Source organism: Pelecanus crispus, chromosome 3, assembly GCF_030463565.1.
Source record: "Pelecanus crispus isolate bPelCri1 chromosome 3, bPelCri1.pri, whole genome shotgun sequence".
Classification (NCBI taxonomy): Eukaryota; Metazoa; Chordata; class Aves; order Pelecaniformes; family Pelecanidae; genus Pelecanus; species Pelecanus crispus.
This window is the reverse complement of record NC_134645.1, coordinates 46,412,389-46,430,364: the sequence shown is the minus strand read 5'-3', so window position 1 is coordinate 46,430,364 and position 17,976 is coordinate 46,412,389. Positions and strand designations below refer to the sequence as shown.

The window sequence follows — 17,976 nt, the reverse complement described above, 5'->3', positions numbered from 1 at the left end:
GAAGAAATTTTTCCTAATATCCAACCTAAACCTCCCCTGGCGCAGCTTGAGCCCATTTCCTTTCATCCTATTGCTAACTACTTGGGAGAAGAGACCAACACCCACCTCGCTACAACCTCCTTTCAGGTAGCTGTAGAGAGCAATAAGGTCACCCCTCAGCCTCCTCTTCTCCAGACTAAACAACCCCAATTCTTCTGGCTTCCATGGCACTTTTGCCAGGTCTTCCACATAAATCAGAAGATAACACGCAGTTGACAGTTGACTGCTTTGGGCCAAACAGCAAAATTGCTCTTTTTTTGTTGTTGGCTTGTTTTTAAACATAGATTGGCAGTAGGGAGGAAACTGATTTAGGGGTTGTCTGAACTGTGCCTTAAAAGAAAGCTATAGTTCTCCTAGAATCTATAGCAGTTGTTTAGATTCTTCTTTCTTTCTCTCCACACATGTATGTATGATTTGAACAAGCTTTATGTAGCAAGACATGGAAATTCTCAATTGTAGGTGTCTAGGTGCATGGGTGCCCTGCACCCCACCTGAAGAAGCCAGAACAAGGATGGCACGTTCTAGAAGTCCCACCTCCACCCTCTAAGGCCCAGCGGTGTGTAGGTTTTGTGCTCTTTCTCAGCACACAGTTGAATGTCATCCTACAAGTAGGCTGTGCTCTCTGAGCTTGGAGTGCTTCCATGTCTTCACAAGTAAATTGTCTCCATATAGCCATGTATTAATTCTCTACAGTTTGGTATAAGTTAACTTTACAGCTGCAACTCCTTGCACCAGAGAAAATTACATGCAGGCTCCATCACTGCAAAACCACACCCCTGGCTAAAGGAGCAGCACAGAAGTTGGCACGGTCTGTTGTTCAATGGAAACTGGAGGAGGCAAAGCTCGGGAGTGGATGGGAGGTTAGCTTATGAATAGGTAGCCCTGAATATTGTGCAGGGGGGCTATTCTTTCTTCTCAAGCTCTGGCCAAAAGTGAAATGGGTCAAAGCTGCTTTTTCCACACTGGTGGTTATTAGTCCCCAGTTAGGTCTACCAAAGCAGTTGAGGGACTGCATGCTGTTAATGCATCCTCTTGCTGACCTGTAGACCCCCTCTGGTCTCAAGCATTGGTAAAACATGTATGAAAGACATGGTGGCCCTTCCCCCCAAACAAGAAGAAGCCTGTCACTGGCAGTTTTGTTTTGGCAAAGGCACTTCCATGAGGAATGAGGAGGAATCTCTCTGTAGGCAATAAAGAACCTCCCAAATGTGTGGTTTCCAGGCCTGTGTGCAGTTGGCTTTTTAAACCAACCAGTAATTTGAGTTCTGGCACTTCTTCGGACTGCCTTGAGGCTGTTTCAATGCCAGCAAAGCATGCTGCTCCCTTTGCCAGGCTCCTTTGCCAAGTGTTGTGTCCTCTGCTCAGGGCTTTGGTCTCCTGTGGGCTGGCAGACGGAAGCGTGACTAGAAAGTACACTAGGGTGAGTGTAGGCCTCAGAGTGAAAAAAAAACCTGGTTAGCCTGCAGGCTAGCTTTTATAAACAGATACTTTCTGTTTACCCAGTTGCCTCCAGCTCCTGATTTTAATTTGCTTTTATTTTTAATTTTATTTTTGATGCACTGAACCTTGATTCTGAATCCCCCTTCAAGAAGGCAAGCATGAGCCACCATGCTACTTGCTTCCCTGCTGCAGGGTAAAGAGAGATTACATTAGGAAGGGGGGTGAGGAAGGTCTTGCTGAAGGGAAAGTTTATGTACATTAATTGCACAATGTATTGTTATTAGGCTGTGTATCATTTTGTGTTGACTTTTCTGCTTTCATTGTCTTCTATTCCAAATACAGTCCCTTTAGTTCAAAACAGTGCTTGTTTACTTTGCTTCCCACAAAATTCTGGCTGGCAGCATGTGTTAGCGTGGAGACAGAGGAATGCCTTGCATAGTTAAATTTTCCAAGGCAGTCCCCTTTTAAAGGCTTTCCTGGCAAGTTAGAGCACACTGAGGGCTACCTAGTATATGTCACTGCATCAGAGAGGACTACAGGGGACAGTCTCCAGCACTCCTCTGCAGCATGCTAGGCTGCTTTTCCACTCAAAGGAAGCAAAAGCTCAAGTAAATTCCAGGCCACAACAGACGAATAACCAACTGTTGAGACCTCGCTGACCAGGGATATGAAGTTGAGGCTTACTGTGGTGCTATGTGATGGGAGGGAGGGAGATGGTAGGATGAGAATAAAGCAGTGGCTGACAGGCATGTTACAAACCAGGAAGAAAAAAAAAACCCCAAAACAGGAAGTTACAAGGTTAAATTATTTTATTTAAAGCCCTGCAGAGTCACTTCCATCCTTGGGAGTTGATAATAAATTCTCAAGTGTTGATTCTCAGAGGCACAAAGTGGCTACCAAGTTCTGATGCACTGGAGAGGTAGGTAGATATTCTCAAAGCCCAAGCACCCAGATCTCAAGTTGGATGCTACCTGCTTGCAGAGAGAGACACGTATCTCCCATCTGTTTTTGTGGAGGTAGGCTTCCTTTGGTCCTGTAAGTCAGTGTGGAGGAGGAAACATCTTTGTTTATCTCAGCTCTGGGAACATGTGGAGTCTTTAGGTCACAATACCCAAGTTACCCTTTGATTCAAAGAGCTTGGTGTCCCTTCAGCTTATGGTTGAGTCACAGAAACCAAGGAGCTGGTGTGTATTCCAACTGGGCTGGGCAGAGAGCACTTGTCTCCAGCCACAGAGGTCCTCTTCAGAAGGGAAGAATGTATTGCCCTCCTGCATCAGGCTGGATGGTCCTTACTGCATCTTGGGTAAGGCAGCACTACCTTGAGCTCTGCCTGACCCGATTTCCAACCACAAGCGTGGTGTGATTTCTGGTTTGTCTCCTGTACCCCCTCAATTCTCAGAGAAAAAGCTTCCCTACAATGAGGCTTGGAGAGGATAAACAAGAACAGCAATTTGAAATGCTGATCCTCACCCTTGGGGGAGGCACAGCAGTGAGAGGAGGAAGAGCTCCTTGCAGGAGAGTCATTTGGTCAGCAGGGAGAATTCTTGAGTGCAATCACACTGTCCAGCAGGCATAAATAAGAGCAATCAGCAACCCCATGGCCACAGCAAGGGCAGCATTCTTGCGATTTTCCTTACGAAGCATGCTCAGTTCTTTCTCTGGGAAACAAACAAAAGCTTTGCCTGTGAATGTTCTTTGTGTTGTAGCTACATCTCCTTTCAAAACTGTCTTAAAAGCACAATGCTACCTCGGCCATGGGCAACTCTTGGGATCAGTATGCAAAGCTGCCAATTATAAGATGTGCTGAACAGGAAGTAAACCAGCAGGAACCCTTTCATTTGCTAACTCTCATCCTGTCAATCTCAGTAGCTGCGCCTAGGAATGCTTCAGTGCCAGACCAGTTCCTGTTTGCAAATGACCTTGTTCTAGGACCCCGCTAAGGATAGAATGGGTCATCAGAAAATTGCTTGTTCCCTAAGATAATGAAGACGACAGTGGGTAGAGAGCTACTTCTACTATCTTCTAGATGTAACAGCCTGGTACCTTTCCAAGTGCCTTAAACTTAAGTACAACTGCGACCACCTTTGTTGCAGAATCTGGGTTTCCTTATGCCCCAGAAGGATGAGTGTGGAACAGCTCTGAGCCTGCACACTCATTCTGTTGGGGTCTGCAGCTTTTTAGAGACAGGTCACTTTCCCTGGCCCTGGTTTACAAAAGAAGAAACACAGATGCAAAGAGAGGAAGGAAGTGGCTACCACAAGTATGAAGCCCTACTGATCTCCATTTCTGTTCTGTTTCCTTTACCAAAGATGAGAACTCCATTCTCTCTAGTTCTGTTCCACAAGACTTTGCTGGATAGTAGAGGCAAGGAGTGAGGCCTACAGCGTTACACATCGCATGGCCAAACAGAAATAATGATTTTGTGGGGCAAGGTTGGATGCAGGCTGTCCCTAGAGCCAGACTGCTCTTGCTGCTGAATTTGGGTGCAGTGACTGCACAGGTTAGTGCCTCTACAGTTTGCACTACTAGCCTTCAGCAGGAATGCCCTGGTGGGGCAGGTTCCCAAACCAGTGGTGGTACCAAAAGAGGCTTTTAGCTGTTCTTTCTGCCCCCATTCTTCACATAGTTCAAGCATTCTCATGCAACCACAGAGCAAACTGCTTGAATCTGCAAGGCTACAGAGGAGGCGGTAGGGGCAGGAGGTCACATAACCCCAAGCACAGCAGTGCCAGCTTAAACTGATGGAGCAATGCCATTGTCAGCAACTGCAGTTCATGGCCTCAAGTGTGTCAGCTGGAATAATCAAGAGATTTAATCAGAGGCCATAGCACGGATCTAAAAAGACTGTGTACACATGCTCTGTCTGTTCTGTTCCAAGAGGAGCAGCCATCACCATTAGGTGAGGCTGTTGCTGCTTTCTGAGCAGCCTGTCAAATTGCTCTGTTGATGCTAGCGGTGATGGCTGACTGCTGGTAAAAGGGTGGCAGCGATGTGCAGAGTCTTCTGCTGTCTCTAGTGGTAGGCCCCTAGGGAACAGCTTTGAAGCTGTTTAAAATAACCGTTAGCCTTCTGGAAACAGTCCTTTAACATGAGTTAAAGTTACAAATTTGCTGGCCATACCCCAGCTTTCAACTCTCCAGGCCTGAAAGAACACTTGTGCTTCTTTTCCCTTTTGTAAGCTCTGGTGCTTGCACTGCTGCAGAGTGCTGTCAAGCAGTTAACACACTGATCAACACCAGGAGCCTGAAGACATGCAAAGCAGCATCCCTGGCAGAATGGAAGTGCTGTCAAACATGCAGTAGCTCAGAGGGGCTGTCCACAAAAGGACTTGCAGCAAGGAAAGACCGTGGGTCTCTAGTGTTGCAGGTAGTGTATCAGTGTGAATCTCTATTTTGCTGAACAAGTCCAGAAACTGATGCAGTGAGAACCTTCCCCAAGGAAAGTATACTTTCTGCACTCCAGACAGCACTTGCCAGCTTGTTTAGCAAGTGTCTATTGAAAAAGGGCGGGGGGGGGGGGGAAAGAAGGGGAACGTTAAAAGCTACTCGAGTCAATCTGTTGGCTAAGATTATCTAAAGACTGGTAATTTGGGGTATGTGAAAGGGACATCTTTCCCTCCTCATTAGCTGATGCTTATTTTTTTTCCTCTATGATAGCACAGCTCAAGCAGGAGGATCCAGACTCCTATTATAATATGCTGAGTAGATTTTGCTCAGTCTAGCTCCCCTTGGTTGAACCTAAATTCAAAGGCAGAAGTCAGAGGTGCCAGGAGCTTGAAGACAAAGCTAAGCTGCAGCACTGATCCCATCCAGCCCAGAGGGACCATTTTTAATGAAGCTCTTACCATAGTTGTCAGCTTTGGTCATTAGTAAGTTTCTCTCTCTCTCCAGTGACTTTCTGTAATGAGAAGAGGAGTTCATTACCTGCGAGGCACAACACAGCCCATTTCTTTGCTTATATTATGACAGAAGAAAGAGAGACTGTCCCACTGCCAGGGATATCTGCTCACAGAATGAGCCCCTCACCCTTCGCTGTGGAGAGGTGACAGTTTAGAAACCCCCAGCTGTGCAAGAGGAGAGATGCAGCAGGTTTAGATTATTTTGTCCTTCCCCCAAACTGCTTCACATCTCTCCTTTCAGGACAGTGTCAGTGTATGCAAGCAGGCTAGGAAAGGGGTCTGTGTGTCAGAGAGCCCCCCAGGTGTGGTAGGAAGTTCTGCCACAGCCACAGGATGGGGCAGGGTCCCTACATGCTCTCTGCAGGACCTTGCCCCTCCAGCACATCTGGCTTAGTGCTGGAACGCTAATTCTTCTCACTGATTGAAGCTGGGATCTCTTTGTCAGAGGTATCCAATTTACACATTGGTCAACACAAGGAAACGAGCTGAATCCAAGCCCAGTACAAACCAGTTAAACAACCTGTTATTATCCTGAGTCTTCAGTCTAGTAACAATAAGGACTAAGTCAGGCCAACCCAGCCCTTGTCTTAAACTGCACAAGATGATTAATTAATATACAGTTTAAAAAATAAATGCAAATGAAGTTGCCTGAAAGCAGCTGTGTTTCCGTTACGGCAGTGAGGACACGGTCACTCCTTTCAGACTGTGCATATAAATAAACAGCACTAACAAATTATCTCCTCTTTCAGAGCAGACAGAGAGGGCAGTAAGTGTAACAGTTTGTTGTTCCCCTTGGGGCAGAGCAAAAACCTGTAGGAGGAGAGAGATGCAAATCTATGTGTACAGCTAGTTAAGTAAGGGATGGCAAGAAAGCAAGCTATGCCAGAGCAGCAGGAGAGGAAAGGGCTCTTAAAGGCAACTGGGGAAAGGCAAAGTGGAGTGCAGTCAGGAGGAAGTGAGAAGACAGATTTACCAATATGACTGAGCTGCTACTTAGAAACTTGCCTTCTGAAGAGAGGTAAGGGAAGAGGCTTTGAGAATGAGACATGAAGAAACCATGACAACTGAACTTCAAAATGGGAAAGCAGAGCTCTCCTTTGTGTACTACTCACTGAATCAATAATTTTGCTCATGGTACCTTCCTCCAGCATTTTTCAAATGGTCTGGATCAGGGCAACAGAGTTTCTGTTTCCATTTCCATACAAGTTGTAAAATTCAGGAATCCCCAGGAATCCCTATTCCTAATTCTTTGCTCTGGGCCTTATATTTCAGAGAGAAATCATACAGGTATATTCAAGCTCATGGCAGCTCATGGCTTGGACGGGCGTAGTCTTCGCTGAGTAAAAAACTGGCTGGGTGGCCGAGCCCAGAGAGTAGTGGTGAATGGAGTTAAGTCCAGTTGGCGGCTGGTCACGAGCGGTGTTCCCCAGGGCTCCATTTTGAGGCCAGCCTTGTTCAATATCTTTATCAACGATGTGGACAAAGGGATTGAGTGAGCCCTCAGTAAGTTTGCAGATGACACCAAGCTGGGTGGGAGTGTCGATCTGCTGGAGGGTAGGATGGCCCTGCAGAGGGACCTGGACAGGCTGGATCGATGGGCCGAGGCCAACTGTATGAGGTTTAACAAGGCCAAGTGCCGGGTCCTGCACTTGGGTCACAACAACCCCATGCAGCGCTACAGGCTTGGGGAAGAGTGGCTGGAAAGCTGCCTGGCCGAAAAGGACCTGGGGGTGCTGGTTGACAGCTGGCTGAACATGAGCCAGCAGTGTGCCCAGGTGGCCAAGAAGGCCAACAGCATCCTGGCTTGTATTAGGAATAGTGTGGCCAGCAGGAGCAGGGAGGTGATTGTCCCCCTGTACTCAGTGCTGGTGAGGCTGCACCTGGAATACTGTGTCCCGTTTTGGGCCCCTCACTACAAGAAAGACATTGAGGTGCTGGAGCGTGTCCAGAGAAGGGCAGGGAAGCTGGTAAAGGGTCTGGAGTGCAGGCCTTACGAGGAGCGTCTGAGGGAACTGGGGTTGTTTAGCCTGGAGAAGAGGAGGCTGAGGGGAGACCTCATCACTCTCTACAACTACCTGAAAGGAGGCTGTAGTGAGGTGGGTGTTGGTCTCTTCTCCCAAGTAGTTAGCGATAGGATGAAAGGAAATGGGCTCAAGCTGTGCCAGGGGAGGTTTAGGTTGGATATTAGGAAGAATTTCTTCATGGAAAGGGTAGTCAAGCATTGGAACAGGCTGCCCAGAGAGGTGGTGGAGTCACCATCCCTGGAAGCATTCAAAAAATGGGCAGATGTGGCACTCTGGGACATGGTTTAGTCTAGTCTACCCTTGATTGGTTTAGTGTGGACTTGGTAGTGTAGGTTAATGGTTGGACTGGATGATCTTAAAGGTCTTTTCCAACCTAAACGATTCTATAAGTTACCACAGGTGTAGGTTTGGTTGTTGGCCACCTAAGTGGCCATAAGAAGAATTTAGGCCTAGGAAAGGACTGTTGAGATGAGGAGCTAGAGAGATGAGGGACACGAGGAGACAGGACCCTGTCCAAATATGTATAGGGATATAAAACCCCAGTAAAGGGGGCAGGGGGAACAAAGAAGTTAAGCTGAAGCAGGTAAGTATCAGTGTGTGGAGATGTCACCACTGCTGGGATCATTTCTAACCAGGTTCTGTAGGGCAGTACCGTAGAGCAGACACCAGGAGCAAGAGGACTGCTCCCTTGGCCTATGGCTGAGCTTCCTAGCCTTTTTTGCTAGGAGCAGAGCAGTAGGATGCTGGTGACTGGAAGAATGTCCCCAAGCAGAGAGATTTGAGAATCAGCTGGAGATCTAGGATCTCCTGCTTCACACTGTAGAGAAAGAACAGGTTCTGCCTGTGTCTGCTACAAAATCCAGGTTAAAGTCCTGCTTGAGTCCCAGCTCTAGAAACCTACTGTTGCCTCTTCTATGTCCGTGACAGATTTCAGGGGAAATGTTCCTCTTCCCTTTCCCAAGGAAGCCCAGTGTGTCACTGCATCCCCACATCCAGACACATTTGCAACACAGGCACAGATAATTTCCCTCAGCCCCTTTTGCAGTTGCATCCCAGCCTGGTTTGGCCGTCAGTAGTAGTTGCTGCACATCTCCCCTGATTGAACTCGGGCAGCTTTGGCAAGGCTTGAGTAGCAGCGTGCAGGAAACCTTTGCCAGACTCGCAGAGCTGTTTCCTAGCAGGCCAGGAGCCAGCTCTGCAAATGAACTGGTGTTTTGGGCACTGCTTGGCTGGTTGTGGTGCAGGCTGGAGAGTGGGGCTGCTGGTAAGATAAAGCTCTCTCTGTATATCACTGAACTCCTCACCCTGGCAAGTTCTCCAAGTAAGCTCCAAGCTGGGGGAAGAGAGTCTTGTCATGGGGAACCACATATTCCCATCCCATCAAGAGGCCTTGCTCAGTACTACAGCAGGATGACAGCTAGCTGAAGTGCACTGCCAGAGCTGTGAAAGGAGGCGGTCATCAATACCTTCCTTCAGGGCTGAGCTTCTCCCTGCGCAACTTAAGATCCACCTCCTCCATGCTCTGTCTGCAACGTGCCAGCTTCTCCTCCAGTCCATCAATCTGAAAAACACCACACCAGTCACTGTAATTTTCTCTCCCAGCTAACATGGATCCATACCCACTCAGATGGGAAGGGTGGCAGCTCAGCCATTCCACCTCCTTCCTCCCCAGACCAAGGGAGGAATAGTCCCAGCTCTGTGTAGAGATCACAGCCCAGAGAGCCCATCGCCTCCCAGATCAGCCTGTATCATACCCCAGGCAACTGTGACATTGTAATCCCAGACACAGCCAAGCCAGCTCTAACACTCCCACTCGCGTGGCTGGTCAGCACCTTTTTGCTAAGATCTGATCCTGTTCCAGCCTGTTCTAGTTTCTTTGCATGTGGCTCCACAAGCAAAGATGTGATCTAAGGCATCTTTATGCAATTAAAAGAGGATAAAATGAGAAAGACTGGTCTTGGCCAAAGCCTGAGGGACAAGGTCTTGATTTAGTGCTGTGAACAGATGCAGAAGCTCATGGGACATGACTACAAAAGCACCCTCAGCTGTCTGGTTGGATGAAGAGGGGACAAAGGGCAAACAGATACCTACAGTCTCTTTTACCCAACTAAATCTACAACAGCAACAGCAGTCTGCACAGTATGCTCCAGAGAGCGTTCACCACCACCTCCACACCTTGTGCACCAAGTTTTGGCAGCAACATGCTCCCATGCAGAAAAACGCTGGTCATCTCCTTTGTGTCTCCTTGGCAGTTTCTTAAGAGCCACCCTTCCCCTCCCCAGTGTCTTCCTGTGGAGGGGAGTAACTGCAGCTAAGTACAAGAGGGTTGATCTACTTGCATGCAAATGGATTGCCCTGGAGGGAATCCTACCATGGGCAACAGTTCTCCTGGGAATCATTCCTCTTTTCTGCCTGGCAAACAGAGTGTAGACATCTTTAGGAAAACTTTGTCTTTCAGGCTTGCTTCCAGCAGGGAAACAGTGGGACTAATCAGATAATATGAACACAACATACTAACCTGAAAGAAAATGGCCTTGGTGCCCTGAGGTGGCAATGACTTCTCTTTTTAGCTACTTAGTGCAACACTCCTGCTGTGTCTGGTTCTCCAAGCAAGGCCAAGGCCGGCTAGATGATTGGCAGCATGGCCTCCCTGTGGTGGGAGCCTTTGCAAACCAGAAGCTAAGAGGCAGCACAGTCCCAGGTAAAGTACTGAGGTGGAATGAGACACCAGCTGCCTGGACGGGAGCCTCAGAGGTGGCCCAGAGCACAAACACTCCCATAAACAGTGATATGGGAAACAAAATCAAAGGTAGTGATCCCTAATTATTGCTGCTTTAGGGATCAGCTCCATCCTGAGCTCATTAGCAATCTCACACCTTCTGCTCAGGAAAGGCAGGCAAGCATTGTAAATAAGCAGGATGGGAGAAGAGGCTTGCCGTAAAGGGGAGAACAAAGCAAACTGCGAAAAGGAGTTTAGCCAGTCAGCTGAATAATCTCGCTGCAAGGAGCACAGCAGAGCTGGGGAGGGGGCCACATATAACAAGGCTCAAATAAATCTTTGCATCTTACCAGACAGCAATTTCAAAGTCCCCTGTTATTAGGCAACTCTGCCAGGGCTGTTGAGATGCCAAGCTCTGCAGAGACACCTGCACGGCTTCCCCTGAGCCCAAGGGGAGCACCAAGGCACACACCTAATCCCAGAGCACAGGGAATGGTGCTTCTGTGTTTGGCAATGTTTGGGTTTGCCTGGATGGGTGCACAGATATTTTTGAAGCATGTTAGCTGAAAACACATTTGGCCAGGGCAAAGATAATTGTCCTCCTCCATATCCAGCTGTGCCAGTTAAGAATGTTAACTCCAGCTCCTCATCACTATCTGTCATCCACTACAGCTCAGTCAGTGAGATGCGTTGCCCCAGTCTGCTTCAGGGCTAACCCAAGGCTTCGCCCAAGTCAGCTCTGACCATGCTTATCAGCAAGTTAATTTAATGGCAGAGTGCAGTAGAGTGGAGGTGGGGCGTCTGTCCAGTCCAATTTAAGAATGACCGTCTCCCCTCACCAGTTCCTACCATTCGCAACTGACTGTGTCCCTATTCCTTTATCTGTTGGAAATCCTTACATACACACACAGCAAGAGGTACTTTAGCATGTGTTACCTGGCTCCTCCTTAGCCAGTAAACTTACTACAATGCACCATGACTTCTCTGGAAACATGTTTAAAAATCATGTTAATACAATTTAATGAGAGCTTTGGTTAGTCAGCTTCCAACCCCACCACTAAATTACCTATGTCATTGCACTTCCTATCCTCTCCTCCAGAACTGCTCCTCCTGCTCAGTTTGCAGTTGCTCTCACTAGTTCTCTGCCCATACTTCCATCATTTCATGAAACATAACACAAGGATATTCGGCACAACTCTGCCAGTGCTTTTACTTTCTGCTGACTAAAAATCTCCAGATTCCACATAATACTTTAAAAGTTTCAACTGGTTTTACTGCTCTTAAATCAAAACCAAAGTTTAGGTCCCCTGCTGGAGAGCAATAATTTGCTAATAAACCACATGCCCTAGAACTGCACCATCAGCTTTGCTGAGCTGGAGGCACAAGGGACAGAAAATAATCAAAAAGAAGCAAGGAAGGAGGAACAGATTGCTGAATGAACAAAATATTTTTCCTCCAGAATCTCACTATTTCTTTTCTTCAGGCTAGTCTGGGGCATTAGGGGTTGTGAGGAAGGACAAGAGTAAGGATTCCCAGACGTTATCCACGCACTGTCCCTCAGTTTCCCTACTTAGAAATTAGGATGATACTATCTGCCTCCTGGAGGTGGCTCATTTACACAAGGAGCCTCAGACACCGACCAAAACTATGGGCATAGCACTGTCTTGATATGTCAGTGCCATTGCCTGACTTGGGATTTGGGATCTGTTCCTGCAAGCTAGGAGTCTCTCAGCAGTTCAGCCATCGAAGTTACTCTTCACTGTAGGATAAAGGAAAGAGAGAAATAGAAAATAAGCAAAAGGAGGAATCAGAGTAATGCCTGGGAATTATTGATTACTCTCTGGGCTGCTGAGGAAACTCCCAGGGGGCTGTAGCCTGTCAAGCTGTAGCACAAAAAAACCTGTAGAGCTTTGGCGTAATTCTCTGCAGCAGCTCTCCAGGAGAGCAATCCTAGAAGCATGTGCACACCTGAGGTTGCAGATGGAAAGCTTTCCCTCCTACTAATTAATACATGAGAAGGTTAGTTGGGGTATGTACAAAGGCCTACTGGAAGCCCGCATGAAAACAAAGAGCCAAGCTCACTTAGCTGAACCATCGCTGCACTTCACACTGGCTTATCTTTTTAGTGGCAATCTCAGCACAGTGGCTTGTAAGTTGCAAAGACAAACCCTTGCTCCTTCTGGCTCTCCCTTCCATGAAGAGGATCCTCTGGGACAGAGCTGAAGTGCAGTGTGCAGAAAGTTCACACGATAACTTCTCAGGTTCACATGGCCTGTAGCAGGGACACAGGCCTTCACTCGCAGCAATATCTTTAAGTAGTGTCAGTTAAAAGGGGCAAGTGAAACAGGTGCTTCACATCCAGGCAGCAGCTCAGGGCACACAGAGTTGCCTTTCTGCTCCTCACGAGCCACTCCAGAAAGTCAAGTCCCAGCAGCTTTTGGACACACACAGGGATCTAAGAGCAGACACCTCTCTCGCTCCACAAGGTATGACAAGGCATTGAGCCACTTCTGTTGAATGCTGGCATGCTCGCTTGCAATCTGGAGACTTTTCTAAACCAGAGAGACCTGGAGCAGATTTCAATCCAAACTGACTTACATGCTTATTACAAATCTCATTTGTTGGGACCATCTTAGGCAGGGAGCCTGAAATGGCTCACATAAAGGCAGAGACAAAGAGAGAAGAGAAAAAGAAGCAGCTTTGCTTACAGAGTTGAGCTGGATCCCTTTTAATACATTTGGTAATGAATTAATAAAAGCTTTCTTTCCAGCAGAAAGGCTAAAAGCGCTTTTCAAGAACTGGCATCCACCCTCGGCTTTTATGAATTCCCTAATTAAGATACTGGCAAAGAGCCACATCACACATACGTCGACATCCAACAGCGTTAGGTAATGAGGTTTTCGTCTTCTGACCCTCGTAAAACAGATCAAAGCCAACTGAAGAGGTGGGGGCAAAGAAAAAAAAAAATCTTCCCCGAGCAGTCTTCTTATGCCTTGTCACCTGCCAGCACACTTGAGCCGTTCTTTTCACAGAAGAATTAGTGGTTCCTGTATCCACAAATTTGGCTGGATTATTAAAATCAGTCCAGCAGAGATGAATTTTGTTTAAATTCAAATGCTAACTTGTAGTTCATGGACACACTTCCATTTTCACCATGCTCTTGGAATCATTTTGCATGCTGGCAAATCATTTTGCAGATGCTGTGCCCAAAGTGTGCTTGGAAGTATTTACCGGGCAAGCTACTACACAATAGAGGATGATCCACCAGCAAAGCCTAAGATAAATCCTGTAGATCAACCCCCTGTGTTGGTAAAGGAGAAAGGGCTGGATCCTACCTGCATCTCCTCCTTCAGCCTTGCAGAGACTATCTAGTTAGTCAGCCCACCCTGCCTCAGCTCAGACCAGTGGCTTTGCAGGACAGCGCACAGACGTGACCACACAGCACCAACCCACAGCTTTTTGAAAAATCCTGTAAGAACAGCTTTACTGAGTAAAGACTATGTTGGCCTTTTCCCTATTCTTTATGCTCTTGCATAAACACTGATCAGCCACTGCCTTGTCAGAAGCAGCAATGCACGTAACAGTACTTTCTCCAAACACACACTTGACATTTTGCAGCTCAAGGCACCCTGAGTGCAGGGTGTTCTCTGTGCATTTCATAGCCCCACTTTTTTGCTTCCATGAATTTTTTTCAGTTGTTGTCTAAGCCATAAGTATATTTTTAAGGGTTACAACATTCTCTGGCAAGGAGTTCCACAGCACAGCCACAGGTTATGGGAAGAACCAACCCTTCCTTATTTGTTCTGAGCTTGTCAGCTGCTAGTTTCATTTGATAGCCCTAATTTTGTACTGACAGTGAATGTTCATTCTTTATTTAACGTTACAAATAGCATGCAGAGCGTATAGATCTACATTGGGTCTCCTTGCAGTCATGTTTTCAAACTTAAAAGGACCTGATATGCCTAGTTGTTTCTTGCATAGAAGTTTCCCACACCTTTGATCATCCTATCACTCTCAAGTTCATTCTATTTTCACTATTTTGCTACAAAATGGACCAGTCTTCCTAGTTTCATTTTCCTGATGAGTTTCCTCAAGAAAGTTCTGTGCAGCTCAGCATTGTCAATAGGGCTGCCTGTTGAAAGACTGTAGTCTGTACAGCAGTGTGAAAGAAGTGGCATGAGTTTAAACCAGCACAACATTATGGAGACACATTTATATCAGCTTAAACCAGGTCATATAAATTACACCTGCAATTTGTAAGTGCAAGCTAATCTGATAAGTGTCCATATAGAAGATTGCATTCATTTAACATCATGACTTCAGTTAAACAAGCATGACTCTGCCTAGATTAGGCCTTTCAAAGCTAGCCATGCATCATGTCATATTAAGACTCATTTTGAAAGTTTTCTTTACAATCATAACAGCTCAGAATATAATACTGAGGCAAATAAAAGTTGAAATTTTGAAATCAATATCTTAGTTGTCACGCATTCTGACACCTGAAACACAGCCCTCTCTCTCTCTGGCTTAAAGGGATTTTGTTTTCTTCCTCCCTAACTTCTATTCAGTACCTTTCTCACCACTGCAAGGAGGAAGGATTTTATCTTTTAGTAGTATCTTTGCACTGAGAGATTAAGTTTTCATCTATAACACACCAAACAAGAGTAGTTCTAAAATCCTTTCAGAAGTAGTGTGTTCTATCATGACAATTTCTAAAAAAAAAAAAAAAATAAAAAAAATCTAAAGCTACCACACGTCCCCAAACACTTTGCAAGAATTTTCTGTGGTGGCTAAAATCAGTGCCTTTTCATTCTGTGACCAGCAGGTCCCTGACAGGCTCACCCTTTTTACCACCTCTCTTTTTGGATGGTAGACCTTACCATATCAACTCTCCTTGTCTGTCACATCTCAAACAACCACCACCAAAAATTCATTATTTCAGCTCTCCCCACTAGGCTCACTGAAGAGAAGCTTGGACAGTCAGCACACTCCCCTGTGGGCTCCCTTTGGTGGTTATATTTGGGTTAGAGTGCCCAGAAACATCTGTTTCTCTAATAAAAGCCTAACTAGATTAAATAGTCCAGAAGACTACTATATATTCAACTCCAATTCATATGACAAAGAGACACACCTTTACATTACTGGCTGATGAAACATATATGACAAACCCTAAGTCCTTTCCCTGGCCTTTCTACCCTAGCTATCTTGGTCTGTTGTGCATATGTTCATCTGAAAGACTTCAGGACAGAGAGGCGACCAGTGAGACTCACTGGGTCTATTCTGCCCCATTTCAGCCATTTGTCAGGAAGGTTCAGGTTTTTGCTGTCCTCAAAGTATCCACAACCCACAGACTTGAACTATGGGCTCTCCACTGCCTCCTCCAAGTCAGTCCAGATAGCACTGCTCAGTACAATAGCCAGAATGAAGTAGAAACCTTAACTGGCATGACTCAGTTTGTTAATACAAATATACGGAAGCGTTCAAAAAATGGGTAGACGTAGCACTTCGGGACATGGTTTAGTCTAGTCTATCCTTAACTGGTTTAGTGGTGGACTTGGTAGTGTTAGGTTAATGGTTGGACTGGATGATCTTAAAGGTCTTTTCCAACCTAAACGATTCTATGATTCTATAAAGCTTAAAGAAAGCTTACCAGCAGCCCTCCTGCCACTCAAGAGATAACAAAACACCCAAACGCAACAATAAAAGGGCAGCTTTAGAAGGAAGGCATCCTCTTAAAAAACAGTCTTTCCCCCTTCTTGCTGTGATTTACAGGCACTCACGTGCTGGTTTATCGCTGGGTTCCTCAAAAGCAGAAGCCTGTGCTCAGCACACTGCTGGACTTTCACCACCGCACACACAGGCCGGGCTGCACACAGATTTGCTAGCTAGGGGCGAGAGCTTGCCACAGCACGCTCCACAGGCACGTGGAGCCTTACTGCCTCTCCCTGCACAGGCACAGAGGTTCAGCAGGAGCAAGGCCACCAAACACCATCGCTCAGTCAAAGGCCTGGGAGAGGACGGGGCAGCGAGCTTTCCGCTCGCAGGAGGGCCCGGCACAGGCAGTCCCACCTCAGCCTCCTCTGCTGCCATCGCACATTAAGATGGCGGCCAGCCCAGCGCAACCTGATCGGAGCGGCGGCCCCGAGCCCCCACTGTTCCCGACCCTCCCGAACACCCACCGCTCTCCAAAGAAACGCTGCTTCGGCAGCGGCGGTAGCAGCCGCCTCGCCCCTGCCAAGCCCAGCCGTGCCCTGCCCCGCACCGCCGCCGCCGCCCCTCACCTCCCGGGCCAGGCTCAGCCCCTCTCGCCGCCTGTCCATGGTCCCCGGCCCGGCCGTAGCCGCGCATGCGCAGGCTGCCGCTCTGCGCCGACGCCCGAGCGCGGCCACGTCCGCGGCTGCCGCCATCTTTGTGAGGGGCTACGCTGTGGGGCGGCCACCATCTTGGTGAGGGCGCTGGTACCCGACCCTCTTCGGCGAGGCCGCCCGGGGGTGGCGGCGGCGGTGGTGGCTCTGGCCGAGTGAGCCCGTTTTGGCGTGGCTTGAAGACAGCCGAGGACGTACCGCAGGGTGGCCCGCGGCAGTCAGAGCGGCGCCTGCAGCTTGGTGCTGGTGGCAGCCAGCTCTGCCCGCTCCAGCAGTGGCAGATGAGGGATGGTTGGGGAAGGGCCCGCAGGCTGGGAAGCCACTGTGGGACCTCCCAGTCGCTCTCGGAGCTGCCTTGTCCTGCCTCTCCACCCCTCAGAGACCCCTGCTCCCTCAGGGGGGTACTGGCAGGGCTCTTCAGTGTGCTGTCTGGCCAGGCATGCCCTCTGGGCCTGTCAGAGGGCAAATCCAGACTGATCAGATGGTTTTCCCCCAAGGGGAGCCAGCTTGATCCTGCTTCGAGCTTCTGCACTGCTCAGGCTGCTCCAGCCCAGCTCTTGTATTGCTGGGGGCTGGGGCTCACCTAGGAAGAAGGCAATCTCTCAGAAAAGCAAGGCACCAACAGGACCACTGTTTTCCTGTGTGTTACAATCACTGAGAACTTCAGGTTGTCCTTGGCGCTTCCTTCCCAAACACTAGCTTTATGCTAAAGCATCTGCAGGAAAAGCCAGCTGTTTGGTCTACTAGGAGATAGCACTTTGTGCACACTAGCCAGTTCATTGCAAGATGCTAATCACAACGTTACATATGCATGCCAGCTTTTGTCCTGACCCAAGAAAGCTTTTTATGAAACACTGCTATCTTGCACTAAAAAAAAAAAAAAGAAACAAGAAACACCACTGAAGTGCATCTGTCTTCAGGGTAGGACACGACAGCTACATGACAGAGAACAGCAGAGGTATTTGCTGACCAAAAAATGGAAAGCTGGGCAGCAGCAGCATTTATTGGACACACACAGACTGAATTTTCATTTTGGCTAAATACCCTCTGCTGACTGAAATTTTGCTAGGGTGGCAGGAATGCAGATGCCTGTCATAGAAGGAGTGATAATACTAATACCTAGTTAGTGTGTTTCACTTTTCTTTCGAAAAAGCCCCCTACATTTTTACAATGGGAGGTGGCATGTGTTGGTAACACCATCAGTCTCATTTTCTCTCTGGAAAAAATGAGGGATAGCTGTATTTTTCTCTGCTTCCCAATCTGGTACTTGACTTTATGTTACAGAGCCTACACTGTGAACCCAAAGGAGCCAAAACTCCCACCTCCAAGGTGAGGCGCAGATAACTCTTTTCCAAGCAGAAGCAGCTCAGTCAGAAGGCAGTAAAGCAGCTGAGTAGGACCCAGCCAGCAGCCCTGGGAAAGCACAGCACCAGGGGGAGGGAGAACATGAAGAAGTGGGAGAATGGGGTTTTTCCCCTCCTTAGACAGAAG

The 17,976-nt window shown here is 47.7% G+C and overlaps 1 protein-coding gene across 2 annotated transcripts; it reads right to left on the bottom strand.

Moving 5' to 3' along the window:
* Positions 1 to 2,464: 2,464 nt before the first annotated feature.
* Positions 2,465 to 16,455, bottom strand: CCDC167 (coiled-coil domain containing 167). 2 transcript variants are annotated; one of them, XM_075706706.1, is made up of 4 exons: positions 16,402 to 16,455; positions 8,868 to 8,962; positions 5,324 to 5,376; positions 2,465 to 3,137 (listed from the first exon to the last, which is right to left on the bottom strand). In XM_075706706.1, the coding sequence occupies exons 1-4, from the start codon at positions 16,438 to 16,440 to the stop codon at positions 3,034 to 3,036; spliced, it is 291 nt and encodes a 96-aa protein (XP_075562821.1). In that variant the 5' UTR covers positions 16,441 to 16,455; the 3' UTR covers positions 2,465 to 3,033. The 2 variants fall into 2 exon arrangements, with proteins under 2 accessions (XP_075562821.1, XP_009482617.2); XM_009484342.2 differs by lacking the exon at positions 16,402 to 16,455 and having other exon boundaries at positions 8,868 to 14,551.
* Positions 16,456 to 17,976: the final 1,521 nt, after the last annotated feature.

What these genes read in the sequence shown, in the direction of transcription:
- CCDC167 (XM_009484342.2), bottom strand. Translation starts at nt 9,010, where the DNA reads ATGTTAGCTGGGAGAGAAAATTACAGTGACTGGTGTGGTGTTTTTCAG. An exon ending in AAGCTCAGCCCTGAAGGAAG is followed by an intron (nt 5,377 to 8,867) that starts GTATTGATGACC and finishes TTCTCATTACAG; the next exon opens with AAAGTCACTGGAGAGAGAGA. An exon ending in GACCAAAGCTGACAACTATG is followed by an intron (nt 3,138 to 5,323) that starts GTAAGAGCTTCA and finishes TTTGTTTCCCAG; the next exon opens with AGAAAGAACTGAGCATGCTT.